Below are 12,838 nucleotides of genomic sequence, written 5' to 3'. Positions count from 1 at the left end.
TTCCATTTTAATATGATGAGGTAACACTAGGGGGCAGTAGCAGATTGTTTGTAAATCTGAGAAACAGTTCTATGAAGGCATAAGAGCTGTTATGTTCAGAGTGAAGAGAGAGATTCTCAGTATTTGGGTTTGAAAGCATGCGGCAGTCTGTGATGATAACTGTATAGTTCTGTGCCCCTCATCTTTCCGGAAGATTCCTTTTCCCTCAGATCCAAGCTAAAACCTCTGTGTGTGTGTGTGCACATGTGTGCATGCATGCGTGAATGATTGTGCACGTGTGCGTGTATGTGTGTGTGTGTGCATGTGTGTGTGAAGTGAGGAATATCTGTGTATGTGTGTGTATCCTGAAAAACATCTGTGTGTATGTGTAGTCGAAGAAACATCTGTTTTTGCGTGTGTATGTGCATATGTATGTGTGTGTAGTGAGAAACATCTGTGGATGTTGTTGGTAAATAAAGCCCATCTGACTTCCTGCTCAAGCAGGTTTCACGATAACCGGACGTGGGGTGGTTGAATTAGCATTTGTGTGTGTTCGTGTGTGTTTTTGTGTGTATGTTTGAGTCTGTTTCTAATGAGCTAGCACAGTGCACTTGTTGACACTTTGCTTGCATTTCTTCAGTGCATCTAGTGAAAGTGAGAGTAAAGGCTGATATTTGGCTGAAAGCTATACTATTGACGAACTGTTGGTTGTTGTTCACATAGTTTCAAGTTGCTGGAAGTGGTTTTTGTGTTTAAGAGAGATGGAAAGAAAAGGAGTGTGTTGAAAGATTGTGTTTTACTGTAGACATCTTGTTGCATGCAAAACTGCTGGCACCAAATCTCTCTCTCTCTCTCTCTCTCTCTCTCTGTGTGTGTATGTGAAATCGTATTTCTACCCATCTGTCTCTCATCCTTTGCGAACTTTATATTCTTCCCTTCTACAAGCCATTCTCTGCCTCCTTTACTTTCCTTTCTTTGCTTTCCTCCCTCTTCTCATCTTCCCCTCCCTCCCTCTCTCTCTCTCTCTCTCTCTCTCTCTCTCTCATTGAATAAGTCAGAATGATGTATTTCTAAAATAATACTTTTCCTTGAATGCCTGCTTATGGTTTGCATGTGCCCCATTGGGCTGCTGTTTGTTTTAGCCCCGTTTTTAGCCAAATACGTTTGCTCAATTTAAGACACATTGACGTTGCATCTCTCAGAAATTGAGTTTTGTTTTTTTTTTCACTTTGCCACCCTGAACTTTTGGATTGTGACACTTTCTAAATGAGCCTTGTAAACATGTGGACTTAACCTTTCAAATATTTTCACATCCAAAAGAGGTTGGCACAAGCCTCTCCAAAGAAAACTGCAGAGTTCACTGTTTTTCTTTATGCTTTGGACTTTTACCTCGGGTATTTCGAGTCTGTGCACCTCTCTGTTTTTACTGTCCTCTCACTCTCATTCCTTCAAATCCCCCTTTTATTTTAATTTTCCCTCTCCTCTGATGTTGACGGATACGTTTTGTGTTTAATGTTCTTCAGTTTGAAACTGTAGGTGATGATGAATGCTGCTTCATCTGTTCTGGATTATTGCAAATGCTTTTCTTTCCATTTTTCATCTCTTGCTCCCTCCTGTTGTATCTTTTGCTTCTCTCTCCCTTTCTCTTTCTCTCTCTCTCTCTTTCTCTCTCTCTCTCTCTCTCTCTCACTCAGTATTATATCTGCACTAGGCTGGTGTGTGGCCTAGGAGTTTTAATTGAACCCATTTGCCGCTCAGTGCCTGTGGGACCAAACCCTGACTGTGGCTCTGTGTGTGTGTTAGTGTGTGTGTGTGTGTTAGTGTGTGTGTGTGTGTGTTCACAACTCTATCTGTCCCTGTGGTGTCAGGCTGGAGCAGTACGTGTTTCCTGTCCCTGTGGTCTTATTGTAATGAATGTGCAGATGTTCCATTGAGTCGTACAGAATTGCATTTCTACTGTGCATCTCCGTGACCATTCAGAGTTACAGTCCCTCAGTTCCTCCATATGTGTATGTGTGAATAAGTGTATTTGCATGTGTGTGTGTGCATGTGTTATAATAATTTTTCATGGTTGTGTTTAATGATACTAATGTCTGTTTAGTCACATTGTCATGTTTAGTTTTGTGGTTTACATAGAGCTGACATTGTGAGGAATACTTGTGTCTGTGTTTGTCTTTGTGTGTGTGTGTGTGTGTGTGTGTGTGTGAGAGAGAGAGAGAAGGGGTGAGAATGAGAGACAGACAGACAGAGAGAGATTCCTCTCTCTAATAAAAGTATTTTCTGGTCCCAGAAGGCTGATACACCGCGAACCAGTCATGAAGGTCTTTTTTTTTTTTTTTTTCTTCTTTTTTTTTTTTTTGAGGAGTTCTTCATGTCTCCTGCTGTTTGTATAACTTCTCTCTCTCTAATTGATGCCTGTTTTCATTTCTAGGGTCATATGAAGAGGAATCAGTCTAGTGAGTATTATTCTCCTCCTCCTTCTCCTCCCTCTGTCCTTCTCTTACTCTGCGTAATGTTTTGTCTCAGGAGTGTGGTTGCCATTTTGACTCCTCAGGTCCTTGGCTTAGTTTTTCTTGGCGATGAATTTTTTTTTTTTTTGGAGCAAGTCACGCCCTGGCTCGCTTGCTTGCTCCTCACACCCTCTCTTTCCCCTCACCTCCCCCGCCCCCTCCTCCTTCAGAAACCCTTCCTCGGCCAACTTATCCCAACAGAAAGAAAGCAGCAGCTTTCTTTAAAAAAAAAAAATGTCTGTTGCTCCTTAAAACCCTGGTACAAGTATAATTGCTTAAATGTCTGTTGATGTTTGTCTTGTGGGAATCAGTTTTACATTGTTACAGTAACTTTTGCCTTAAATTCACACAGATGCTTGTTTGACTTTACCGTTTCCATTTTTGCTCCTTTTCAACATCGTGTGTTTTGACGTTCAGTGCATTAAAAGGTGTTTGTGTATGTCCCATATCCACTGCACACAAAAGTCATCGCACTGTTGAAAGGTTTTATCGTACTCAAGCTGCCCTCAGTAATCTGTCCTCTTTGTCTGGATGTAAGGCGTTTCATGTCCCAGTTCAAACCGGGGGTGTTTAAATCTGAATACCACTGCGTCTATTACCAGAACACACTGTTCATTAGTTTAGTTTCATATTCCAGTTTAATACACATCTGACAGTGATTTTGTATGCCGACCATTATTTCCCAGTAATTTAAAATGTATTATAAATATGTAATGGAATACACATTCATTTGTTTTTGCCAATGTGAAACCACAGTTAAGGAGTTCTTATTTTGTGCTTATTGTAGTACAGAGAAAGTCTGGTTTCAGAAAATTCATAATTCCTCACTGTAGAAAATTCTGTGCCCTCTCAGTTATTGGAAATTGAATGCTTATGCTAAGAGCACAAAAATTCCGATAGTCCCGAGGCAATGTATAATGTCACCCAGAAGAGGTGTGTAAAAGAACTTTATTGTTTAAGCCTTTACATTCATATAATTATTTACATTCATATACTTAAAGTGGGCTATGTGATGAATGTTTTTCTTTGTTTGTATAAGGCTGACTTATGTCTCGAAATATAACACTTTTGAAGAGTGAGTTTTAGGCTGATTAAATTGAAATCTAAATGAATGGATTAAATGTATACACACTCAGGACCAGTATAATTCTTCTTTTTTAAATTCACATGCAAATATGTATTCTACACACACTCAGGGTTGACAGGAGTACCCAAACAATACTCTTTACACTCTCACTCAAGGGCAGGTGAGTATGAGTGTTTGTGACTGTGCACACAAATCAGGCCGCTTAGTTAGCACACACACACAAACACTTTTTTAAGACTGAAAAGCTGAACATTCCAATTTTAGTACAACAATCAATAAAGTTATCACAGAAAATGATAGGAACTGATATGTAAGTCTAGTGCAGCTTTGACCTTATACCACACTGTATTATATCAGTGACAGTGGTCACCATGGAGACAGAGCTAATGTACCACAGGTGCTGTTTATTAGCATGGCTGTCATCTCATATTATGATTTTAATAATGTATTCAACCACAGCTACTGCAAACATAATTAATTTACATTCCATATGACTAAATGTAACAACCAGGATTTCTAACGTATGTAGACATCTAAAGTTCGTGCAGCACAACATACTGTAGATCAGCTACCACTGACTACAACTGAATCAAAGTGCTGAGTTTGAACAGTAAAGTTAACATTTATTTGTACCATAGAATATCATAACTATTGTTAAAAGTGATAAATACTATAAAGTGTGTTCGTCTTAGTTAAATCTACATCTTAGACAACATCTAACACCACTCGAACCTCTCAGACCTGAGATCTCATTGTAATCTGATGGTGTCGTTTAAGGCTAAGGTGAAAGCTAACATGAGCATTGTTATTAAAGCTGACTAACTTGGGTTAGGTGTCTGGTACCTGTTTGGGTTTGTAGGCTTCTGTAGATGACAATTTTCCTTCAGGGTTCTCTGACTGCTTTTTTTCTAGCAATGCTACCAGCAGATGTAACTTCTGTATGTCCTTTTCTCCATCCTGTGATTTTGGATATTTGTTTTGGAAAAGTGTACAGTTTAGCACGGTTTCTTCTGGAGTTGTAATAATAGAAGTTCCACGGTAGCAACATATTACTCTTTTAGCAAAAAGATGCTTATTTGTATAGTAACTCAACTGTGAAGAGGGCTCTCTGATACTTTGAACACAGGAGACGAGCATTTTATGGCCTCTGGCACCCAAAAAATCCTGAAGTGGATATGGTAGAGGGGTGTATGCACAACTTCTCCACACCCAGGATAGGGGTAAACTCCATAAAATGCTCTTGACTCTATGACTCTTTCCTTTCCCTTACTAACAACACAGGGTGGTTTGCCTTTGAGTTTCCTCATATTTTCTGTTTGGTTAACTTGTCCTCTCTCTCTGTCTCTCTACTCCCTCTCTCTCTCTCTCTCTCTCTGTCTCTCTCTCTCTCTCTGTCTCTCTGTCTCTTTACTCCCTCTCTCTCTCTCTCTTTCTGTCAGGTGATGAATTGGGGAAGCCACGGATGCAGTCATCTTATAATGAGTGTGTAACAAATTTGAACTCTTAGTCTTCATATTTACTTAAGCAGCACCTGGACTGTGGGGCTGATATAGCCACTATTCATTTTGTCTTTGCAGTTTTAAACCGGCAAAGTGAAACTAATCATAGTAATTCTAAAATTGCTGATAAGCAAAGATAATGATAGCTTTGCTCTTATTTAAGGAAATGTTTTAGAGAGAGATTATAAACTTGTTTACTATTAGCAGTCTGGTTGGAATTATACATGGGAACAAAATCCTAGTCAAAGACAAATTTATTGTTTTGAGATGCTGACCATCTATATGTCACATTGGATTATGGCTGGACATTGTGATATCCCACCCCCGCCTCTCTCTCTCTCTCTCTCTCTCTCTCTCTCTCTCTCTCTTTCTCTCTGCAGAAGCAGATTGGCCAACAGTGATTTGCTCTCTCTTGATCCGTTTGGGCCAACCCAGACTGGCTCCTCCTCTGGCTCCTCCTCCACAGGTAACACGCTCTTCTTATACTCCAGCCACAGCATCAATGTAAAGTCATATCATTTAAAGCCACTGTGTCACAGGAACCTTCTGTCTGTAGCGTACACTGTCTCCTAACTAACATATACCATTCACTGTATGAGCAGTATGGTTTCATGTCAGGTGATGCAGTAATTACATAGGATAAAAAAAAATGCCTATGACATAAATGAACCCAGCTCCTTATGAAAAAAGGACATAACATAACAGGGTAGTAATAGAATAGTATATCTATGCCGTGCACTCACTGTGGAACACACACACACACACAGAAGTGAGTCGGTCAGTATTAACTTGCTCAGCCTCTTACCTCCAACCCCCACGCTCTGGGAGGCTGAGGACTGGCCTCTTTCATTATTGATGATGTGTACAGGCTGGAGAAAGTGTTGGGCTTTTCCACATCACAACGGCTTTCCCCTGGGGAGTCTGCCTCAGCTTCTGTTGTCACGGAAACCCCATAACCGACCTTGCCCTAACCGATGGCCCACTTTACATTTCCATACACAGCACTGTTATTTTTTTGTGTAATTTATTGATTTGCTTTTTTTCCCCCTGTTCATTTCTTATCTTTATTATTTTCTTTCTTGTGTTCTTTTTATTTTTTGGTGGTGTAGGTGTTGTTGAGCAATTTGATGAATGAATTTTGGAACTATGCCCGTAGTATATTTTAAGTGTCCCTCTTTCTCCTTAAAGCCTATATCTCCTCTCTTCCCTCTGCTCAGTCTAGCTGTCATTCTTTCTTTCACCCCCTCCCCTTCCCCCTCCCTCTGGCACATTCTCTTGCTCCCTCTCTTTCCCTGGACTGTCGTCTGGAAGTTTGACCCTGACTGATGGAATGAATTGGCATTCTTACTTAAGGGATCTGAGAGACATCCATGTCTTTCTCCTGAGACTGCACTGCTGACAGCAGATGGTGTCTGCTCAATTTGCAGCACATGCTGTATGTGCTTGTGTGTTTTACAAAGAAGGAATATTCAGGGCTTACAGCTGGATCAACAAATGTTAATTTAAATTTTATGCTCTGGTATTATTTACGGATTTTGTTTTATGATTGTTTTTTTTATAAGTAATATAAAATCATCAGTCACAGTTTTGTTTAGTGCTCGTTTAGTGTTCGTTTTGAATGTGTGTGTTATTTTTACTTTTGGTTACATCATTCTGCTCCTTTTCCTCTCACTCTTTTCTCCTCCTTTCCAACTTGGCGTGAATATGTGAGGCGTGTTTTTAGCCAGGTCTGGTGGATGGGCGTGGTTCTTGATAATGGGTTTAGTACAGAGAGTGTGTGTGTGTGTGTGAGAGCGGGTGTATTATTCTCACGAATCTCGTGTCTAATGCCGTCGCTTAGCAATGGTCGAGCTGCCAGTCAAGCGATGACCTCTGTGAGGGCCAATCGTAATCCAGAGTTAATTGGCACCTGCGGAGGTCAGAGGGCGGGGCTTGGGGCCCTGTGTCACAGATGTTGTCAAACACAATCTTGTTACTGTCAGAACCTGTAAGATTCGAAAAAGAGCGAGAAGTAAAGGGGAAGAGATGGAGCAGCAATAGACAGGAAAAAAAGGCAAGAAAGTATGAACTGAAGGGAAAACACCCTTTCTTTTTCATAAATAAATGATGAAATGAACAGGGAAAACTGCTCAATTTTAATATCAGCATTTAAAACCATTTGTTTGTTGGCTCAGTCTGTTTTCTTGTTAACTGAAAAGGGCTACGCTGAATTTTCTTTGTCTTTCTTTTTTGTTTCTTTCTTTTATTTATCATTTTCTCAGACCTTGCCTCCCTTTTATTTTCACCCCTTCCGCTGTCTCCCTCTCTTCAACTCACTGATGAGGTTTTTGAAGTTCCAGGTAACTGTAGTGCACAGTGCTTGTTACCCAGACAATCTGAGCTCACAAGAAACCCTGCTTTATGGGCTCTGTAAACTAACCAGCCTGGCTTCCCAAATAGAGAGCAATGGAACCAGTTCAATCAGCCTCTATGTCAAAGAAGTGTTGCTGAATGTTCCTGCTGGCTTTTCCTTTGCCTATGTTTTTATCATTTTTTAAAAATATTTTTTATGATCTCTCAGACAGTTTTTAAAGATCCCCATTGGTCAAAAGTTTTTTTTGAATTTGAAATAATTTAACTTTGATTAAGGCAACCCGCCCCCCCCCCATATTTCAATATTTACACAGGCCTTTTCAGTAGTGTTTGTATGGAGCGTTTAGGGCTGTTTCTTTTAAAGCTGTGTGAGACGTAGGTGTTGAGCTGTGTTCAGCTGTATGTAACGCTCACACATGGTTCTCAGACATCACTGCATGCTGACAGCTGCTCTGATCCATTGTACAGAGTCAGCTCAGCTTTGCACCGAGTTTACCAGAAGCTTTCTCATTATTGTCAGAGAATCTGACCAGTCTTATGTATGACTTATGCATGACTAAGGCATATTTTATGCCTCTTAACCAAAAGGAAGTCACAACATGTGGGAATCTTTTAAAAACTGTAGTTGGAGTCTTACCATCAATTCTGTTGTCGCTAAACTTACCTTTTTATTAATTTAAATTTGATTCATTTTTATGCTTTTATTTTATTAACTAAAAATTTTTTAGTTCTGTCTTTAGTTCTGTTTTATTTTAAATGATCATAGAGGCATTAAAATAATAAACACAACATATTTGATGGTATATTCTTTTTTCTGTATCTGGATGAACTGTGTTTAATGGAAATAGACTATGTTTGTATGAGCTCTGTTAATGCATGGTGTGAACCAGAAGATGTGTGTTTGTGTATTTTTGCTTGTGTATATTTGTGTGTGCATTTGTCTCCCTTTATCATCCTGTATGGTTGTGTGCTCTCTGGTGCCCCCTACAGCAGAGGAGGAGCAACAGCAGGCAGTCCCTCCTGCTTCTGCAGATGATGTGCAGGCCAAAGAGGCGTCCATTTTTCCCAGTTCCTCTGGTTCACCTCACCCTTTGATATTCCCAAGTACCTCACCTTTTTCTTTACCCTCCCTTAATTCCTCCCCCTTTCCAATACTCCCAAGCCCTGCGTCCAGTTCTCCCTTGGATCTTTCAAATGATCCATTTGCTCCACCCACCTTGGTTCCAACAAGAGCTATGAGTGTGCCCCCAGTTCTTCCTGCTGCCACAAGAGACTGCGTTACCCACAAGGCCCCACTCAGTGCTCCTGCGGCGGGTACAGACGTGCTTTTGTCGTGGTCTCAGAGCCAGTGGATTGCCTTCAACGACGACTTTGTGCCTTCCCGCCGCGGAAATTCTGTCGGGTCTCCCAGACAGCCACGCCGGCCGCAGTCTGTACCTCCTCCCAAACTGCCATGTTTCTTCTCCTCAAGTGACCCCTCTGACCCTTTCACTAGTGAAAGCCTGAAAGAGCAGAGCCCCCCCTTGCTGCTGGAGGACCACACAGCAGGAGTGACAGGTGACAGGAGTAGCCTACTGCAGCATAGTTATGATAGGGAGAAAATGAGTGAGAGAGGCCCTAAAGCCATGCCGTGGTGTGTGGAGGTGAAATGCATGTGTGGATTTTTGAAAATGCACTCATTAGTTCTGTTTGATTTTTTTTAAGTGAATAAAGTTCTCTTTTATTCGTCATCACTTGCTCCTTAATTTTTACATTGTTTCTATTGCTTTTGTTCATCCGCTGTCATATTAATTTAAATTTTCTTTCATTTTTTTTAGTTATTTTCTTAATTTTTGCTTCTCATTTGGTGAATGAGTATTGTAATGACTGTGATTACAGCATTGTTTTTGGCTTTGTTTGTTGGAAAGTGGACTTATCCCTTGTAATCTCTGTTTCCTTTATTGCTTTTTTTATATATATGTAACTATGTAACAATTGTTTTTCCATTTGTTTTCTATTTGCTTGGTTCTGTTTAATTGTTTTGGTTTTATTTATTTTGTGCATGTGTGAGGTGTGGTTATGTAGTGTTGGTCTAATTGTACTTATTCTTTTAGTGTCATGCTTGATTTGTTGTGGATATTTCATGGTCCATGCATGACTGAAATATTTGCATATGGCAAAATGCCTTTTAGTAGTTTAACAGGGATCACAATAAGAGTGGTTATTGTGGGTGGAGGATTTGGTTCTAACCCCCATCTTCTACCCTTTTTCTGTTTAGCGCCCACACAGAACAGACCTAACACCCCTCTGGGTACAGCAACTATCGTGCCCCCTCCACGACCTGCGTCAAGACCCAAAATACCTGCAGGAAAACTTAGTGGCATCACTGAACTCGTGAGTACTAGTAAAACCAGAGCATTCAGTGGCTAATTGGTTGGCTGGTTTGTTGGTTGATTGGATGATTGGTTGGTTGGTTGATTTGACTGTAGGGTCGGCCATTCAGTCCTCCTAAGGTGGTGAACTCCAGCCCCCCTCCCACTGCTCCACTGGCCCGTGCTGAAAGCTCCTCATCTCTGTCCTCTAATGCATCTCTGAGTGCCAGCAACACGCCTACTGTGGGTGAGTGTCTCACACACACACACACACACCAGCTGAACCCACCGCCGTCTCATCCTCCCTGTTGATCCATGGGTTTCTGTTCCACTCATCTTTGTGTTTTTCACCCATTATCTGCCTTTGAAAGAGGAGGATGTGTTTGTGGGAAAGCTGCCCACCTTTGAGAAACGCAGTGAGACTCCGGCAGGTACAGTAGTGACCAGAGATCCAAAGACCTTCCCCTAAAACACTGGTTCAGTAAAAACAGTTATGCACACTCTCCTCCACTTCTCCACATCTGCTCTGTTCATATCAGCTCGCACACAAGCACACACATCCACATCAGCTCTGTTTAAACAATCTAGACTGATCCCAGGTCAGTGTTTATGGGGATGTGTTCACTGATACTGCAGTGTTCTCTCTAACTGTACTTACTCTGGATGCCAGCCTGCACAGCACAGATCTCACCGACTAAACAAAGCAGATTTAATTCTGTGTCCTTTTACGCATGGTGTCTGATATCTTGCATCCAAACAATTGTAGGTTCTTGTATTGATTCATTTGCAATTGAATGAAAAAAAAAAAAAAAAGAGTTTTATATTTGTGTGTTTTCAGTGTGTTCAAATTTTGTCGTGAATATTGCTGTATCTTCCCCATTGTTTCTGACACAAAAGACTAGGTTTTTAACATTTAATGTCTGCAAAATGATTGTGATGCTGACTGTGTGTCTGCGTGGAATGGGGTGTTTCCTGCATTTTAATTATAATTTGGATTTGCATTACTGCAGCTACCTGATTGTGTGTGTGTGTGTGTGTGTGTGTGTGTGTGTGTGTGTGTGTGTGTGTGTGTGTGTGTGCGTGCGCGCGCGTGTGTGTGTTGTGTCCAGGATGTGTTAATGATAATGTGTTAATCTCCCAATCACAGGGACATCTCGAGGACCCAGTCCAGTGACTCTGGCATCACAGGATGCTTTGCCTATTGCTGTGGCATTCACTGAGTCAGTTAATGCCTACTTCAAAGGAGCAGACCCCAGCAAGTGAGTACCACATGAATCACTCTGGGTAAACAGGAGCACATTTCCCAGGCAAATACACTTACTCTCTCTCTCTCTCTCTCTCTCTCTCACACTCTCTCTCTCTCTCTCACACACTCTCTCTCTCTCTCTCTCTCACACACTCTCTCTCTCTCACACACTCGCTCGCTCTCTCTCTCTCTCTCTCTCTCTCTCTCTCACACTCTCATACCCTCTCTCTCTCTCTCTCTCTCTCTCTCTCTCACTCTTACTCTCTCTCTCTCTCACTCTCACACACACACACACACACACACATTTCCCAGGCAAATACACTTACACTCTCTCTCTCTCTCTCTCTCTCTCACACACACACTCTCTCTCTCACACACACACGCTCTCTCTCTCACACACACACACACAAAGTTATGCATTTCATTTGTTATACCCACAGGGAGGTACTTATGTATTCTAATAGTACAGTGCGTGCATACATAAGGAGCATTTTACACTGACACTGTACCCTCAGAACTCATAAGGCATAAAAGACAGATTACTGGATAGGACACAACAACCCCGTGTTTTGCCTTTCCTTTGCCTTTAAGAAAAACAAACAAACAGACATGGGGCATGACTTTCAGTGGCTTAGACTCAGCACAGTCTCTCCTTAAAGAAGGTCAAGTGAAATGACTGGTTTAGTGTGATGTTGGTTTAGTGCTGGAGTAATGCGGTTGTAAAGTTGACTCTCTTTCTCTGCAGGTGTATTGTGAAGATCACAGGTGACATGACTTTGTCATTTCCCAGTGGCATAATGAAAGTCTTCACCTCCAGCCCATCTCCTGCTGTCCTCAGCTTCAAACTCAGAAACACCAGCAAACTGGAGCAGATCCTGCCCAACCAGCAACTCCTGCACAGGTGAGCTGTCTGTGGAGGAGCTGCTGTGTGGTTTGTGTGAATGTAAAGACTACATAAATCATTCATTTAAAATGTTTTTTGTTGTTGTTTTTTTTTTTATCTCCATCTGTCATTGGAGAATCTAATCGTTGTTACGGGAGAGGAGCAGGGGGAGACAGATGTTAAAATGGATCTTGAATGGATCCACAGTCGTGGTTAAACTCTCTGTATGTTGTCTAATCTGGTAACTTTAGTGGCCATGGCTTTTAAGACAGGGATTCTGCCTTAAAAGTCTCTACAACATCTTCCCTTGTTCTCCTGCAAAATTCTGTTTTAAACTATGTTATAAGACACAAACTAATGACTAATTAAATAAATATGGCCCGTGTTTGTTTTGAGGTGATTTTGGTATATTTGTGTCAGGTTGCAATGATAATTTTGGGGATTTGATGCCTGTGTTATATTGTTTGAATGGGACATTCTAAAGAGGCCTAAACAGTGATATTTCAGATTGTCTGTTCACACCAGTTTTTCCGTGGACTAGAAGAGGGTCAGATGTTCCATGTTATCTGAAGTGATGAGTCATTTCGATCATGATGGTTCTCTCTCACCCTCTCTCACTCTTTCTTTTCTCCTTGTGCATATGTGACTTTGCTGCTGTATGTGTGTTTATGTGGAGCAGTGATGCCTCTCAAAGTGACCCAAACACTAAAGACTTCTGGTTGAATATGACTGCGCTGACAGCTTACCTCAGGAAGGCATCAGAGCAAAACCCTGCAGCCTCCTATTACAACGTGGACATCCTCAAGTACCAGGTTAGTACTGCTGCCCTTAATACTCGGTTAGTACTTCTGTGGTTCTCATTTGCCTGGGTAGTACCACTCTAGCCCTAAAGTATGAGCTTAGCACAACTCTTGTCTTCTAGAACCAACTA

At 41.3% G+C, this 12,838-nt stretch overlaps 1 protein-coding gene across 1 annotated transcript in view; it reads left to right on the top strand.

Moving 5' to 3' along the window:
* Positions 1 to 12,838, top strand: part of fcho2 (FCH and mu domain containing endocytic adaptor 2) — a 41,221-nt gene that overhangs the window by 25,772 nt on the left and 2,611 nt on the right. The window contains exons 15-22 of the mRNA XM_030786890.1: positions 2,411 to 2,435; positions 5,016 to 5,058; positions 5,456 to 5,541; positions 9,685 to 9,800; positions 9,896 to 10,025; positions 10,926 to 11,037; positions 11,770 to 11,925; positions 12,587 to 12,719. Of these exons, the coding sequence (XP_030642750.1) occupies positions 2,411 to 2,435; positions 5,016 to 5,058; positions 5,456 to 5,541; positions 9,685 to 9,800; positions 9,896 to 10,025; positions 10,926 to 11,037; positions 11,770 to 11,925; positions 12,587 to 12,719 (801 nt within the window). The remainder of the gene's footprint in view (positions 1 to 2,410; positions 2,436 to 5,015; positions 5,059 to 5,455; positions 5,542 to 9,684; positions 9,801 to 9,895; positions 10,026 to 10,925; positions 11,038 to 11,769; positions 11,926 to 12,586; positions 12,720 to 12,838) is intronic.

This window comes from Chanos chanos, chromosome 10 (genome assembly GCF_902362185.1).
Source record: "Chanos chanos chromosome 10, fChaCha1.1, whole genome shotgun sequence".
NCBI classification, from domain to species: Eukaryota; Metazoa; Chordata; class Actinopteri; order Gonorynchiformes; family Chanidae; genus Chanos; species Chanos chanos.
This window is presented reverse-complemented; position numbering and strand designations above follow the sequence as displayed.